Source organism: Castanea sativa, chromosome 1 (assembly GCF_040712315.1).
Source record: "Castanea sativa cultivar Marrone di Chiusa Pesio chromosome 1, ASM4071231v1".
Classification (NCBI taxonomy): Eukaryota; Viridiplantae; Streptophyta; class Magnoliopsida; order Fagales; family Fagaceae; genus Castanea; species Castanea sativa.
This window is the reverse complement of record NC_134013.1, coordinates 37,436,506-37,452,582: the sequence shown is the minus strand read 5'-3', so window position 1 is coordinate 37,452,582 and position 16,077 is coordinate 37,436,506. Positions and strand designations below refer to the sequence as shown.

Sequence of the window (16,077 nt, the reverse complement as noted above, 5' to 3'; positions counted from 1 at the left end):
CAGTTATGTATGGTCTACTAATACAAAACAAGCCTAGGTTCCTAAACCATCATCCCTAGATGATTATGACCAAAGTTGCTAACCTGACAAAAACCAATATGCATACGTAGCTGTAAAGAAAGAACCAATCCTGGCTAATTTCAAATTAATTCAACTCAGTACAATGGGCAGTTACAAATGGTTTTAGCATATCAAATTACAATCATAGCGCACCTTTGGCGCGATGGTCACTCCACAAGTATAAGTACTTGTGGGGTGTGGAGGGCAAGGGTGGGGGTTCAAGTCTCCAAGAGGAAGTTTCATACACATATACACTTACATGAGGCTAGAGTAGAATTCTATCTTGTATAAAAAAAGAATATCAAATTACATAATTAAAAAAGTTCGGATTTTTAGACTCTAAGGTTGGAAGGATATCCGATAAAGAAATGTGTCTAATAACCCCCATAATTAATAGCTTTATTTGATTCACAAGAAGCATCAAAGCACAAATAAAGTCCCAATTCGCACTAGGAGAAACAAAAGGCCTATTAGTTGTAATTCATATTTATAGAATAACAACAACTATAGTATTGGCCACTGATAGAAACATAACAAAGGCCTATTGCTTGTAATGGTAAATGTAGAGGTAACAAGAATGAGAAGGTTTAAATGTGAGAAATGTAGCATAATAAAGATTTATATGATATCCTCCAACTAGATGAGGCACGGTGCAAGCATTAGCAAAGCCATTGAGCCAATATGGTTCATAGAATCCAAACCCTGTCAAGGGGTTCCCTGGTGTAACATTCCCAAAGGCTGCATATTTAAAGCCTCCACAGCAGAGGTAGAAGAGGTTTGTAACTATAATTGCTATTGTCGAGGCCTTCTTCATGGTCTGGCTTTCTGGAGGAGGTTACTTCAAAGTATCCTACATATTTTGCAAAATACATAATTTGTAGTAGCCTCTATACTCTTTTAAGTACATATAAGTAATGCTGTTTCAAAATTTATACCATCCTCTTTACTCTTTTAATGCATATATGAAATGGTGTTTCAAAACAGATTTCACCTATATGAGACCTTAAGGTATCAAAAGAATGAATAGGAAAATGCAACATCTCCAAGAGCTTGAGACACCAAGCATTCTTTATCAGCCGCACTCAAAGTTGAGATTCCTCCAATGATGCCCGTAACATCTACTGCACTAGAAGTTAAAGCTTACCTTATGAGTAATCAAATGACCTTTTCATTCATCATGAAAAAAAGAAGAGAGAATTCCTGTCTTGGGTACTATTATCAAATTAAACAATGGGGTTTAAAAAGGAGCCAACTTTTTATCTTACCTGAACTCATGTGGACAGCACCAAGGGAGGAGTGATTTCTGCCAGGTCCATATTCAGGATCAGGAGATCAATAGCAATTTCAAAGAAATAATATGGAAATATGAGTGATTAAAGAAAAGAACATGGCAAAAGGACCTGCAATCCACCCAAGCTGTGCCACACTCCAAGCCAGTGAGTAGTATTAGTAACCAGATACTGGACACAGCTCCAATGAGCTGACTGACGTATCTATCATATATGGAAAACAAGACAGCTGTTACTGAAAATTTGATGACACTATTTGAAAAAATCAGCCACTTGTTGGAAGTGGTGAACATGACTCCTGCAAATGTTGCTGTATATTTGATGCCCAAGACTGAGGAAGGTGATGATGATACTTGGGAAGCCTGATTCAAGCTCTGGAAACTGTTAGGGAAGAAAGGCAAAGAAAGAAGTAACACGAAGAAAGTGGAAAAGAAAAAACTAAATTTTAGTCTGACTGTGATGATGAAGAAATCAAAAGAGAATGAGGACAACTCAAAGGATACTGATAAAAGCAGCAGTTAGGATTTGTAGTTTAGATTTCACGGTTGTCCATGGCAATGGTTTTGTGTGCGTGTGCGCGCATTTATTATTAATCTTTTTTTAGGTTCATTTCTTTTTTAATCTTAGTGGTCTCTTAATCATACATTATTTCCAAGGAATTACCTGTACCAGCTACTCCTTTTAATACAGAAACAGTTAGTTTAATTTATATTTTACCATACATGTGTCCTGATTATGGTCAATATCTCCCAATTTACAAAGCAGATTCAGAAATCAGAATCATTAAATCACTAAATTAATTCGGTGATAAAGATACGAGTCAATTTAAGTAACTTAGACCAGATTGTTGAATCCAGGACACCAAAATTTATATTTTCCTCAATGGAATTCGTAGAGAATCTCTTAAAGATTGAATATGAATTGGAGCTTTTTATTTTGGAACTGCTCTGTCCAATAGTTCACATAAAAAAATTCAATCAAAGAATACATATGACATATGAAGCTTCTTTGTCATCTTGAACAAGAGAAGTAGCTGTTTTTGAAGAGAGCTTAGCTTCACAATCCAATCTCCATTGGAGTCACCATGGAAGGGTTTTGAACCAAGTGAACTGAACTGTGAACTAGTTGGCCTTTGAGCTCATGATATTAGTACTGCTTAATAGCTCAAGCTGTTACTACCGTTTAATCAATTGTTCTTAAACTTGTCACTTAAAGTGGTCTGCTTTAGTTTTCCAAATTTTCTTTGATTAGTATAAAGGCTACTTTGGTTAGCATTTTGGTGGTGGCGATGAGACTTTTTTAGAAGTTCGTCAAGATTCTAGTCCATATTTCATCTCATTTAAACAATAGACAACTTGGAGGACAACTTCAAGTGCATTATGACCTTCGTATGCAAAACTGCTACTTAAGCAATTTATCACACGGGACCAGTACCTGGAAAAGATTGTGAAAAATAGTTTCTATGAACCAACTCTCATAACTGAGACAACTAGTTCTAAGTACTACCACATAAAAGGAGGAATATGCATCTATTGTTCAGATTACAAACTTTCAAAGTCTTCTAAAAGGTCTCAAACTACACCATAATTTCCAGTGTCCTTGGCTTCCACATACAGAAAAAGAAAAGAAGTTTAAAGGTATTATTATGAAAGGTTTAAGTGTGTTAGTTGTTGATGTAAGTATGCACATGAAATCTTGCAGATTGAAGGATCACAGTTTCATTGTTGCAACAAGAAACATGTTTAAAGATCTACCGTGCTCTTGTAAAACATTCTCAAATCAACTTGCCTCTCCAATCAACTTGACCATCACAACACTCGTTTAACCATTTTCTAAATCCAATCACAAGGGCACCTGACTTTGTTGGCACAAAACAAGCTTTCTGCCAATTGGCAGGACCTACATCAATTTTCTCACCCTCCTATGGGAAGAACTCAAGGGTCAGGTACTACTAAAACTAGCGTATACCCTGTGCAATGTACAGGATACTTTTTATTATTATTAATGCAACAGAGGCAAATATATTAAGAGACACTACAATAAGATGATTCCTTTCTTCATCATCACCATTATTATCACCATCGTTGATCTTAGCCACATGATGGCAATCAATTACAATTACTGGAGTGATTGATTGCTGTGCTTTTTTAAGCAAAAATTAAGAAACAATGATTTCCATTATATCATATACCAAATGAACATGGTAATTCAAGATAATGAATAAATAACTTACCTTTCCTATTTCTTTTTACGAAGGGAAAACATATATTTTATTGCAAATAGTATTTAACAGTTACATCAAGGATAAGTTGTTGTTGGACAAAAAATGAAGCTTCTTCCATCCCCACTATCAAATCCGTCACATATTGGGCATGCCTAGCCACTCTATGAGCTACTATGTTAGCTTCTCTTCGTACAACAGAAACTTCAAAGTGCTCAAAGCTGTTCGGTAATGATATTGCCACCTCAATGATGTTTCCTAACAACGCTTGACCCATATCCATATGGATCATGGACTAGATGGCTGTAGCTGAACCACCTTCTAGAATAGGCCTTCGAAACCCAACTTCATGAGCAAATTGCAAGCCCTGCAAAACAGCTACCAGTTCAGCTTCAAGACGATCTTTAACTCGTCTAATTTTTTCGCATAGCACTGCCATTGGTAGCCACTCCCACAGATCCCAACTTCTGAAAAATTGCACCAATCAACATTCAGCCTTAAAAATCCCCCTGTGGTGGTTGCCAGTGCACTGTAGCTTGGTTTTCTGCACTATTCTGCCTCTGACAAACTGACTGGAATTCATCCAGCAGCAAGCTAAATTTCAATACTTGAAAACAACTGAAACCAATAATTTATTCAATTTCTCAATGAATTTGTTTGACTACCAAATGTATATTCAGCTACATATAATAAAACCTTGAAATAAAACAGAATAACATAAACTCGCACTTAAGAAAGGTAGATTTCTGAATCCAAAATCTTCTCAACTGCGTTACCACCAACGAATCATCTCACATGTCCCTCCCAAATTATGAAACATTAAAAACTTCACCTGGAGTCGTAATCTTCATAATTAGGAATCCTAGATAGAACAACATCTGCAAAATTGAGCCTACCACAACTATTTAGCCTACTTAACTGAGACATTCCAATTTTGTAAATCCCCAGAACAGGCTGTTAACAAACCAAACACCAAACCCCACAAATTTTGGGTAATCTCTACTGATCAAAGCATACTGCATCACATAGAGAACTTCCTAGTCCAATTAATGTAATGAAAGGTAATGGTATAAAGCATATATCTTTACCCAGTGCCTCCATATGAAAAATAAAAACAAAAAATACATCCTATTCTTTCACTGCAATAATAGCTGATGAAACAAATGCACATATATTTAAAACTAATATACCATTGCATCAAAATAAGGCATGAAATGTTTTAGTTCTCACCAAAATTGTATAAACTTTGTTGATGTTTAAATCAAGTAGCTGTGGGAAACTAGACCACTGATTCCATTAGATAAGTAGTTGGGTACGCTCGGTCAGATCAAACCCTTTCTGGAACATCTCTTCTGCCCATCTCCTTGCCTCAGCTTTCCTCCCATGTTTAAAAAATCCATGTATTAGGATGTCGTAAGTCCATCGATTAGGTTCATACCCTCTTTGACACATCCGATTGAACAACTCACAAGCAAGATCCATCTCACTCATGCTGAGTCTTCTCAACAACATATTATATGTATAGACGTCAAGTGGGAAGCACTTTTCAATTACTTCTTCCAAGTCCTTGACATGTTGAGTCACTCTAACACGACCAGAAAATGCACCAATGAGCAGGCCAAGCAATGAACTATCAGAAGATTTATCATTCTGCACCTCTTTCAAATTAACCCAAGTGTCATATAGCTCTTGAGTCTTCAAAGAATGCAGCAAGAGCATGTTACCGATAAAGGATGTTACATGACGCCCTGTTTTCTCCAAGTCATTAATAAGATTTATCACCATATCATATCTTTTGTTTGAGCACAGCATCTGTATTAGAACCTCGTAACAATCAGTACCTGGAACCACTCCATTATTCCTGCTTTCTCTCAAAAACTCCAATGCAATATCAACCTTGTTGACTTTGCAGAGACCAACAATAATGGTATTATATAGTTTACTCTTAATTTTTCTTCTCTGGCGTATATCACTAAAGAAATTCAAAGCATCGGAAATTCTTTCGCTCTTTAAATAACTCTGCAACATAAGAATGTCAGAACTCAGAGTAGGCTCAATCCCACTTCTCCGCATCATCTCAAATACTTCTCTAGCCAGGTCAGGTTTTTTGGCATGCCCAGCTCCATCAATGAAGAAGTTGTAAATCTGAAAATTGGGTTCATGACGAGATAACTGCATCTCCAACAATTTGAAAAATTGGTTTTCTGGGTATTCCATATCACATAAACAACAAATAACAGCTCTGAACAAGGCACGAGTTGGGGTGTGACCCTTTTCTTGCATCTCAATAAGAAGTCTGGCTGCAATATCTCCCCTGTTCGACTTGTTAAAACCATGTATCAAGTTAAAGTAAGTAGCTTTTTTAGTAACTTTATTAATTCTGTCAAGTTCTCCATGTATCAAATAACCATCCTCTACCCTCCTAGCCCTACACAGAGCAGATATAAACTTGTCATACGAGAAAGTAGTTGGCATAAAATTCCTCTCCAAGGCAACAATGACCAACTCCTTCATCTTATCAAGCTTTCCCTCTCTGCACAAAGCATCTGCAAGTATAGAAAACGTTCTTCCACGGGGGAAATAACCTTGTTCAATAGAATTCTTCAACACACGATAAGCCTCATCGACGCTTCCATCACCACAGAGAGTATTGATTAAATAGTTATAAGCCATGCTATTAGGAGAGAGCCCGAATTCAGACCTCAAATTGTACAACTCAAGCGCAACATCCACCATCCCGGCTTTACAAAAAAAGCACAATGCAGCATTCATGGTGACCATATCAGGGGATATCTGACCCTCCTTCATCTCCATTAACAAATCACACAACTCCTCAAGTCGATTCTCCCTCAAAAGACTACATATCAAAACATTGTATCGAAACACATCGGGAACATACCCTTCCAACGACTTCTTAGTGCGCAAGAAATCCAGAGCCCCATCTAACTGGCCAGCCTGAACAAGATCCCTAATCCAAACCCCATAGGCATCCTCCATTGGCACCAAGCCAGAGTCCCGAAACTCCTGCACCAACTTCCCAGCTTTCTGGAATTGGTTAGTCTTACAAAGAGCATCAACAAGCACAGAGACAACATGGCCGTGCAATTCCCTCCCTTGGGTCAACAAGCCTCGCAAGTAGAGCTCAGCGTCATGGAACAACTGCTGCTTACAAAAACTCCTAACAACAATGGTATTTGTAAAGTCAGTCTGAAAACCCCGCAATCGAATCTGGTTTAAAATGACGTGAAAGGCATCAAAACAGCTCTCCTCGACCAAAGAATTCAATAAGACATGATAAGCAAAGGGATCCAAGTCAAGACCTTGAAAGCGCATTCTACCAAACATTTGGAGTGCAACTTGAGGTTTACCAGCAACAGCGTATCCCATAACGAGAGTGTCATAGAAACGAACCTTATGCAAGTAGCGCTGCTTCATGTAGTCATCTAGAAAGTCTAACAAGAGAGACATGAGTTGGGCTTTGGAGAGGATCTTGAAGATGGCGTGGAAGGTGGCCCGAGTGTGGTGGAAACCGGGTTGGCGGCCGGCCCAGTCGAAGAATTTGAGGGAGGAGAGTACGTCATTGCCTTTGCCTCTGCCTCTGCCTCTGCAGTAGTTAAGAACATCTAAGACGAAGGATTCGGAGAGGCGGAGGTTGAGCTGGGAGAGAGCGAGGTCGGCGGAGCGACGAGAGGATAGGTCGTCGCTGTCATTGTGGAGTTGTTGGGTGTTTAAGATGAGGAAGATTTGGTCAAGGAGAGAGTTGTTGCGGCGATTGAACCATTCCTTGAACGAGGAGACTAGGAGATCCGAATCATGGTTGGGGGTGGGGGTGGGGGTGGGGGTGGGTGCTGGGGCTGCCCAAGGAGAAGGCAGGAATGGGATCTTGTTGTTGTTGTTGTTGCTATTGGTTGATGATGAAGAAATAAAAGAAGAAGAAGAAGAAGAAGAGTAGTGATAGTAGTGGATTAGGATGAGAATTGGAGAATTCTTACTCCTCCTGTTGCTGCTGGATTTGGCTACTGTTGTAAGCATTCTGATTCTTTTTGGCACCCACAACCACAACCACCACCACCCCCGTGTGCGTGCTGCTGTCTTGCTCAGAGACCAACAACGACTCACTTCCTCACTCCTCAGGGATTATAGATTCGACACTGCTGAGCACTATTCTGCTGCTTTTTTTTTTTTTTTCTTTTTTTCTTTTGCTTTGTAAGAATCACACTGCCGTGGAGGTATGATGAAGGACACTCTAACCGAACCTTGAATTGAAAAATCACTCTCCTTCTTTGAATAAATTAATACTACCCAATTTTATTTATATTAGAAATGAAGTATTTTAAATTTTTATAAAAATCTTGAAGTTTGACCATGGTTAATTAGAAATAATTTATAAATTTAGAATAAAAATACAAAATTTTTTAAGGTATCAAAACACTTGCAATGGCAAATCCCTTCATAACCCGTTAAAAAGAGAAAAAAATAATAATAATAAGCAAAGTTCATACTAAATATTTTTTAAAATATACTTTAATTATAATTTTAAAACAATGAATTTTAATTATGAAATAGAGGATAATATTTTAAAACAAAAGGCAGTTTAGCACACAATATTTTTAATTGATTCACCTCCTCACTCCTCAGGAATAGGGATTATAGATTCAATATTGCAAAGCATCATTCAACTGCCCTTTTTTTTCTTTTCTTTTTAAGAATTACACTTTGTTGAATCTATAAGAATCTCTTTGCAAAAGTTTAATTATGTTTAACTTATAAATTTAGAATAAAAATACAAATTTTATGAAGTATCAAAACACTTGCAATGGTTGTATAAAAAAAAAACATTTGCAATGGCAAATCTCTCCATAACCCGTTGAAAAAAGAAAAAAAAAATAATAAGCAAAATTTATACTAAATAGTTTTTAAAATAGACTTTAATTATAATTTTAAAACAATGAATTTTATTTTTTAAAAACGCACCTTTAAAAACAACTAACCTAAAGAGACTCTTAGTAAACAAGTCCAATAATCTTGACTATTAAACGGTTATCTATACTACAATACTATATTCATTAAATGAACCTTTAAAAAAAATTTATATGATTGAGCTATTTTCCTTGTAATGTCATTTCTTGGACCGACTACATCAATTAGATCCAGAGACTCAATAGATTGGTGGAGATACTTGCCATGATCTTTTATTACACATTCAATAGAGCCCATAAACCTATGTAGCGTTTGGTATTCATTCGCGTATAAATTAAGTTTTACTCGTTCGAGTATAAATTAAGAGGCTTTTCTTCAAAGAAATAATATGTGATTAATCCCTTTCGTAATAATTTGTTTCTAATTTCTAATATCTTCGTTTATTTTTCTAATTGGATTATAATACGTAAAAAAAAAATCTTTAGAAATTTGATTTGAGTTTATGCTATTTTAAGTTGTTGAGAACAAGGAAAAAGAAACGAAATTTATAATAATCAGGAGTAAATTTTTACTAAAGAGATCCAATTTTTGACTTATTTGTAGGCTGATCGGATAGACTAAGAAGAAAGACTTGGGTTTTCCAATTAGAAAAGACTTTTTTTTTTTTTTTATTGTTATTCTTTTTTCCCCCTTGATGGGTTGTTGTTGTTATATATGTAGTAATGTTGAAAACAAGATAAAAATAAAAATGAAAAGCCTTTGATCACGTGCGAAGCTGTAATGAAACAATGAACAAGGCAGATGAAGATCTACTTGCATGTAATCAAATTATTTGCACTTCTTTAGATTTTAAGCTACAACTTGCAATTTTAGGCTATAGACTAGAAATGTAATGAAACAATATTTTTCATCTTATTTTTCCTTATATTCATGCATTTTATTGTAATGTACTAATGAACCAGGATTAATCAACTAAAAATATTAAAGTCAAAGCCCTGAAGCTTCTACATTGCTTAAAATTCTTATCATGGCTTCCTTATCCCTTATTACTTTGTATGAAGTTGTGACATAGAGATGTAACAAAGCTTCAAAAGTGTGGAATTAATTGTACACAAAAACATGGCCACGAATCTTGATGTTTGGAACCCAATTGATATTTGTGGACGGAATAAAAATATGATGTTGTGTAAGTTACTGTAATATAACTATGTTTCCTATTATCTGTCTTTTTTCTAAACTATTGTGAAGAGAATAAACCTTTTGGTTTCACATTTTGTAAATATTAACTCATGTAATTTACTTGCGTCTTAGTAGCACATACTTAGAGGCTCTCCTTTTTTCTAATAATATAAGTACAAAACTTTTCATATATCATAATTAAAGGTTAATGCATTTTTCAATTACAAATATACCTAAGGATGTGATGAGATATATGTATTTTCAGATGTATTTATATTTTGTGTTACATCTCATTACACCCAAAAATTTTGGTGATTGAAAAATGCAACCCCAAATTATGATGAATGAAAAATTTTGTACTAAATAAATAAGTTTATGAATAATTAACGAGATGGACTGCGAGTTCTCTAAGCATGAGAGGTCTAGACAGGAAGAAGCTGAACTTCAATGAAGCACAAAAAAGGTCAAGGAGTCCGTAGGAGCCCCTGAGTTTGGCTCTCCACCATTTTATGGATGAGATACTGGGTGCCTTTGCCCTGGCTTTCAACCTAAGTATTAATAATGAAGGGTCGACGCCTAACCTGGTGGATATGGGAGATATGGCTGAGGGTATGATAGCAGTGACACTCAACCCAGACATGGGGAGGACCATTCGGGCTAGGTGGACACATGCCTTAATAGTAAAGGTTTTTGGTTGAACGGTGGGGTTTCATTATCTTCACTCCAAGGTGATGAGTCTATTAGAACCGACAAGAAGGTTGGACTACATGGACCTAGGCAAGGATTTCTTCCTCACAAGGTTTGGTTTCATGGAGGATTATGAAAACGTTATCAGAGGTGGGTCATGGTTTATTGGTGAGCATTTCCTCACCATCAAAGCATGGGAACCCAGCTTTAGGCCTTCCAATGTCACGTGTAGTTTAGTTGCAGTCTGGCTGAGATTGCTAGAGCTCCCCATTGAGTTTTATGACCTAGGTGTTATTGGTTGATTCACACACGACAACGGAGGTTAAAGGGAGGCATGCGAGAATTTGTGTTTAAGTGGATTTGAATGAACCCCTTACTAGGAGCATTCTTCTCGAATGTATGGTCCAGGAAATTCAGTATGAGGGTATAAAATCTTTGTGCTTCTCCTATGGTTACGTAGGTCACCGGAAAGAAAGGTACCCTTATACTATTAAGGCAGCCACACCAAACTCTATGTCAGAGCCGAATCCATGCTTGAGGAGGAGGGAAATGATGCGATGGAAGGAAACAAATCTCAAGAGACGAGTACGAGTAGTGTAAACCCAAAGGAATAGTATAGGCCTTGGCTGCTTGTCAAGCACAAGAAAGCAGGGCAAAAAGGTGGAGCTCCACATAACCTTAGCAAAAAAGTAGAATTGGGCCTAGAGTCTGGTACTAACCCCCTCTCTGAAGGCCTAATTATCCAAGAGCCTTTTCCTAGTCCTAGAGTCAACTCTAAAGTGGCCCATGGGCCCGCTGATGGTAATAGGAAAAGGGGCAGATTTAACCAAACCAAACCAGCCTCGGATATTGGGGAAAGACATGTCCCATCACACCTGAAATCTCTCTGCCCCAGGCACGTTCCTTCAACTTCCACTAGAAGCTACCTCCACCCTCATAGTTCTTGTTTGGTTCAGGAAGTTCAGGCAAGACCTTTCCTGCTCCAGGCCATTCTCCTTGCATTGAGATCGATGGATTGTCTGTAAATAGTTGTCAAGCTCGCCAATCTAATGTAACAAGAAAGGAAAAGGCATGTGACCATGGAAGCAAGGCAAAGACAAGAGTGGACAATCCTTTGACAAGGGAAGATCATGGCTCTGTCTTCGAAAATGATGGCACAGATAAAAGCAAGCCTAACAATGATTTAGGGGTGGTTCGATTTGGAAGAAATGAAGGCGTGGAGCCACATATTCCCTCTAACACCAAAAAGCAGAAAGATGGGTTGCCTGCCTCTATCAGATCCGGCATGGTTGGAATGGGCAAATCCCTGGTGGATATTCCCCTCAGACAGGCCAACGATGGCAAAAAAAAAAGTTTTGGGATGGAGAGCCCTATCGACGCGTGTGCTGGAGAAAAGCTTGAGCGAATTGGGTCTGGGGGAAGAAGACGTGGGAAGGAGAATATGGATATCCAGGATGGCAGCGGTGAGGTACTGGGGAAACAAAGTCTCTAGGACCCTGGTCTAGGTGGACCCATCAATGCTAAGTTTCAGTCTGATGATATGCTCGAGGGAGAAGCCTTTAGGGAGAAGCCTTTAGGTGCTGGAGGTTGCTGAGCAGAGTGGAGGCTCATAATCAACTTGAAACCAGTCCCCAACTTATAAAGTTTTGTCCAATGAAAATTATCCTTTGGAATTGCAGAAGGGCATTAAACCCTCGTTTTCACACCATTTTGATGAACTTGATTAATTTTCACTTCCCCTCTATAGTGATCATCACGGAGACAAGAGTGGGTGGGGACAGAGCAAATGACATTACTGATAGGCTCCCTTTTGACGAAGCTTTGCATGCTGACACTGTTGGCTACTCTAGTGGCATTTGGGTTTTGTGGAACTTGGCTAAAGTGGAGATTACTCAGCTAGCCAAAAATGAGCAAGAAATTCATGTTGAGGTTAAGGTGTGTGCCTTTAACTATTCCAAGATCCTTTCTTCCATTTATGCTAGCTCTAGATTAAAGGAAAGAAAATTGTTGTGGAATAACCTAACTGCTATTGCCCTACTGCATCATCTTCCTTGGCTTATGCTGGAGGATTTCAATGAGCTTTTATCCTATAATGGTAAACTTGGTGGTAACCCTCTAAACCCCAAACATGTACAAATGTTCAAAGAATGCCTCGATTCGTGTGGGATGGTGGACTTGAGTTTTCATGGACCTAGGTTTACCTGGGTAAACAAGAGGGAGGTGGGTCATTTTATTCAAGAAAGGCTTGACAGGGGTTTTTCCAACATTGAATGGAGGGAGCTATATTCTGAAGCAGTTGTTCACGACCTAGCCCACACCCGCTTGGACCATTGCCTTGTGCTCCTTAAATTGGACAGCCCTCCTTCATCAAATCATTCTAGATCTTTCTGCTTCCAACCTGTGTAGATGTCTCATCCTCTGTTCCCAAAGGTTGTTAGTGACTCGTGGGAGGAAGATAAGGCCTTGAAGGCAAATATTGAAACTTTTACAAGGGAAGTTATAGTGTGGAATAAAGAAGTGTTTGGTAACGTATTCCATAAAAGAACCAGGTGGTGGCAAGACTAAGAGGTATTCAGTCTAGCATCACTAAAGGCCCAAGTGAGTATCTGTTGAACCTTGGGGAAGTGTTAAGAAAGGAGTACTGGGAAATTCTACAGCAAGACGAGGAGTTTTAGTCAGTTAAGTCTAGGCTTAATTGGCTTATTCAAGATAACAGAAATACAAAATCTTTTCACTCATCAGCTTTGATTAGAAGGAAGAGGAATATACTTGCTCGTTTAAAGGACAATTAGGGCAATTGGGTACATGACGAAGGGGAGATGTTATCGCTGATTAGGAAAGGGTTTTGTGAACTCTTTTCTACAAGTGTTGTTAGTGTGCAGAGGAGCATGTGGAACATCCCTTCTTGGCCATGTTTTTTGGATGAGGAGGAGGCAAATGGGCTAACCATGGGGGTGACGTTGCAGGAAGTTGAAGATGGCCTTTGGAGTCTCAAACCCCTCAAAGCTTTAGGGCCAGATGGCCTCCATAAAGGATTTTTCCAATCATATTGGAGTACAATGGGTAACTTTGTTTTCGAAGAAGTGAGTAAAACTTTTAAGGACTCTGTCATCCCACCCCACCTAAATGAAACCTTGATCACTCTTGTATTGAAATGCCCAGGGGCTGATTGCTTGATGTCCTTTAGGCCAATTAGTCTTTGTAACACAGTTTATAAAGTTATTACTAAGATTATAGTAAAAAGACTAAGACCAATGCTGCCTAAGCTTATCTCCCCCCTCCAAATAGCCTTTGTGCCAAGGAGAATAGGGTTGGATAATATGATTATAACTCAGGAAATTATTAACTCCATGAGTCTCAAGAAAGGGAAGGTGGGCTACATGGCAATAAAAATTGATTTGGAAAAAGCATACGATATATTGGAGTGGCATTTCATTTGGGATGTCCTGAATCTCTATCGATTCCTAACCTCCCTTATAAACCTTATTATGAGTTGTGTATCTAGGTCATCTATCTTAGTGCTCTTTAATGGAGGTAAACTGGACCCCAATTTGCCTTCGAGGGGTATTAGGCAAGGAGACCTTTTATCTCCCTACTTGTTCATTATGTGTATGGAGATATTGGGGTGCCTCATCTTTGGAAAGTGTGAGGAAAAGCTATGGGATCCTGTAAAAGCCTCAAGAAATGGACCAGCCTTCTCGCATTTGTTCTTTGCTGATGATCTTGTTTTATTGCGAAGGCTGACATGAAAACTATAGGAATATCAAAGAAACTTTAGACTCCTTTTGTGATCTCTCGGGTCAGAAGGTCAACTTGATTAAATCCAAAGTGTATTTCTCCCCCAATGTTGATCAAGACCATCATAGAGAGTTATGTGAAGTTTTAGGCATCAACTCCACCCCCAACCTAGGAAAATACTTGGGGTTCCCTCTCAAGAATTAGGTGCTTCCTCCCAAGAATTCAACTTTGTTATTGAGAGAGTCCAAAACAAGCTTCAGGGTTGGAAAGCGAAGCTCGTTTCTATGGCTGGTCGAGTTGTTCTATCCTAAGCTGTCATGACCCAAATCTGTACTTCAGAATTTAGAGCATGACTAGCATGTTAATATCAAGCTTACCTCAATACTAACACAAACCAACTTAAGCTGAAGGTGCTTATCAAAAATCATTTCTCATATTCCTTTTTTATTTCCTCACATGAAAGCCATAATATACAAAATTGGTTAATACTTTGAAACTTCATTTCGTTTTGAACTTGCAAGACTACAACTTGGCTGAAACTTAAAGTATTCAAGTAATTATTACATAACTAAACTTTTAGCAAAACTTTTATTTACAAACCTAACCCAAAAGACATAAAACTGGGGTTCAAAACAAACTAAGGTTCTAAATTACATATGTGCTCAAAATGATCAAGTATATCTTGATTCCTCCTATACAACAAAAAAGCTAAACTACTATACAATAAAAACTATACATTTTGATAAACGAGAATCACAAATCCCTTGCCACCTCTAATATTCTCACTGCTTCCAGACAAGAACTCGTGCATTTGAAATATAATAGGGTGAGTTGCAAAACCCAATAATGTTTTAAGCTCCATGGGCATATAAAAATGATGCATGTAAATCAAATATTTTATAGATACCTGCTTTGATAAATAGTTTTCATACTATTCTTAAAATATCTTATGAACTTAACCTTGTCTTTAAATAGATTATAAAATACTTTATTATAAACTTTCCATCAGACTTATAACACATTCAACATACTTTTCTTATCATTATATGTTTCTTATAATTTCCAAATAGCTTAACAGCTCATTTATGATATATATTAGTCAGTCCAATTTAAGTCTGTTACAACTTTGGGAGGCTTCCAGTACATATTGCCAGGCACCTAGCATTCCCCACAATGCTAGGAAATCCAAGGATCATATCAGAAAGTATCACCCCTTTTGGTGTGATCATATCATCAACCATGGGGTCGGTTGGCATCCTCCACAAGTTGGCCGTTCCCAACAAGGGTGGGTACAACAGAATCCTCACCACTTATAAAGGTCAATCAAAATCTCCATGGAAATACCAGTGCTATAACCCCTACTGGCTGAGTTCAAATCATAATAATGGAATATTCGAAAACTATATTTTTCTGATAGCTATGCTTTTACATAATTATTTCATAATAGTAGCATATCCACTTCATTTTTAAATATTATGTTTGTGATATAAGTAATAGCATTAATATGCTAAAATTATCATATATATAAGATTGAACAACTCACGAACATATATTTCACTTAAATCATGCTTATATGTAATATCTCTAATTAAAAGGTTTTAATGTATAACAATTTTCTAAACAATCTTATACTTATCAAACGCGCATGTTACATATCCCTTACCTGAAAACAAAATACACGAGAGATTTGAATAAGAGAAGCTCAAGTGTCCACTTTCTTGTTCTCGTTACCTAAATGAAAGGCCAAAACTTATTACTAACAACTCTTCCTAAATATATAAACTTATACATCAATCACAACCTAACTCTTAAACTCAACTCAAGAAAATCTTAATTCCCTTCACACAAAGGTTCCCCAAATACAAGATACATTCATCAAGCGCATTATATACCAAACCATAGAGAAACCAAGGCATAAAAATTTATCTATGATCTAGACATACCGAAAGATGAGCATATTAAATTATAACTCAAAACATTCAC

General features: G+C 37.5%; 2 protein-coding genes across 3 annotated transcripts; one reads left to right on the top strand and one right to left on the bottom strand.

Annotated features, from left to right (window-relative positions):
• Positions 1-3,567: 3,567 nt before the first annotated feature.
• Positions 3,568-7,794, bottom strand: LOC142622751 (pentatricopeptide repeat-containing protein At1g71210, mitochondrial). Of its 2 annotated transcripts, none has more exons than XM_075796276.1 (2): positions 4,801-7,794; positions 3,568-4,188 (listed from the first exon to the last, which is right to left on the bottom strand). In XM_075796276.1, exon 1 carries the CDS (start codon positions 7,600-7,602, stop codon positions 4,867-4,869), a length of 2,736 nt encoding a protein of 911 aa, XP_075652391.1. In that variant the 5' UTR covers positions 7,603-7,794; the 3' UTR covers positions 3,568-4,188; positions 4,801-4,866. The 2 variants fall into 2 exon arrangements, with proteins under 2 accessions (XP_075652391.1, XP_075652392.1); XM_075796277.1 differs by having other exon boundaries at positions 3,568-4,142.
• Positions 7,795-10,436: 2,642 nt separating this feature from the next.
• Positions 10,437-12,762, top strand: LOC142626093 (uncharacterized). Its single transcript, XM_075799873.1, has 3 exons — positions 10,437-10,653; positions 11,313-11,819; positions 12,104-12,762. Exons 1-3 carry the CDS (start codon positions 10,437-10,439, stop codon positions 12,760-12,762), a joined length of 1,383 nt encoding a protein of 460 aa, XP_075655988.1.
• The last annotated feature ends 3,315 nt before the right edge of the window (positions 12,763-16,077 follow it).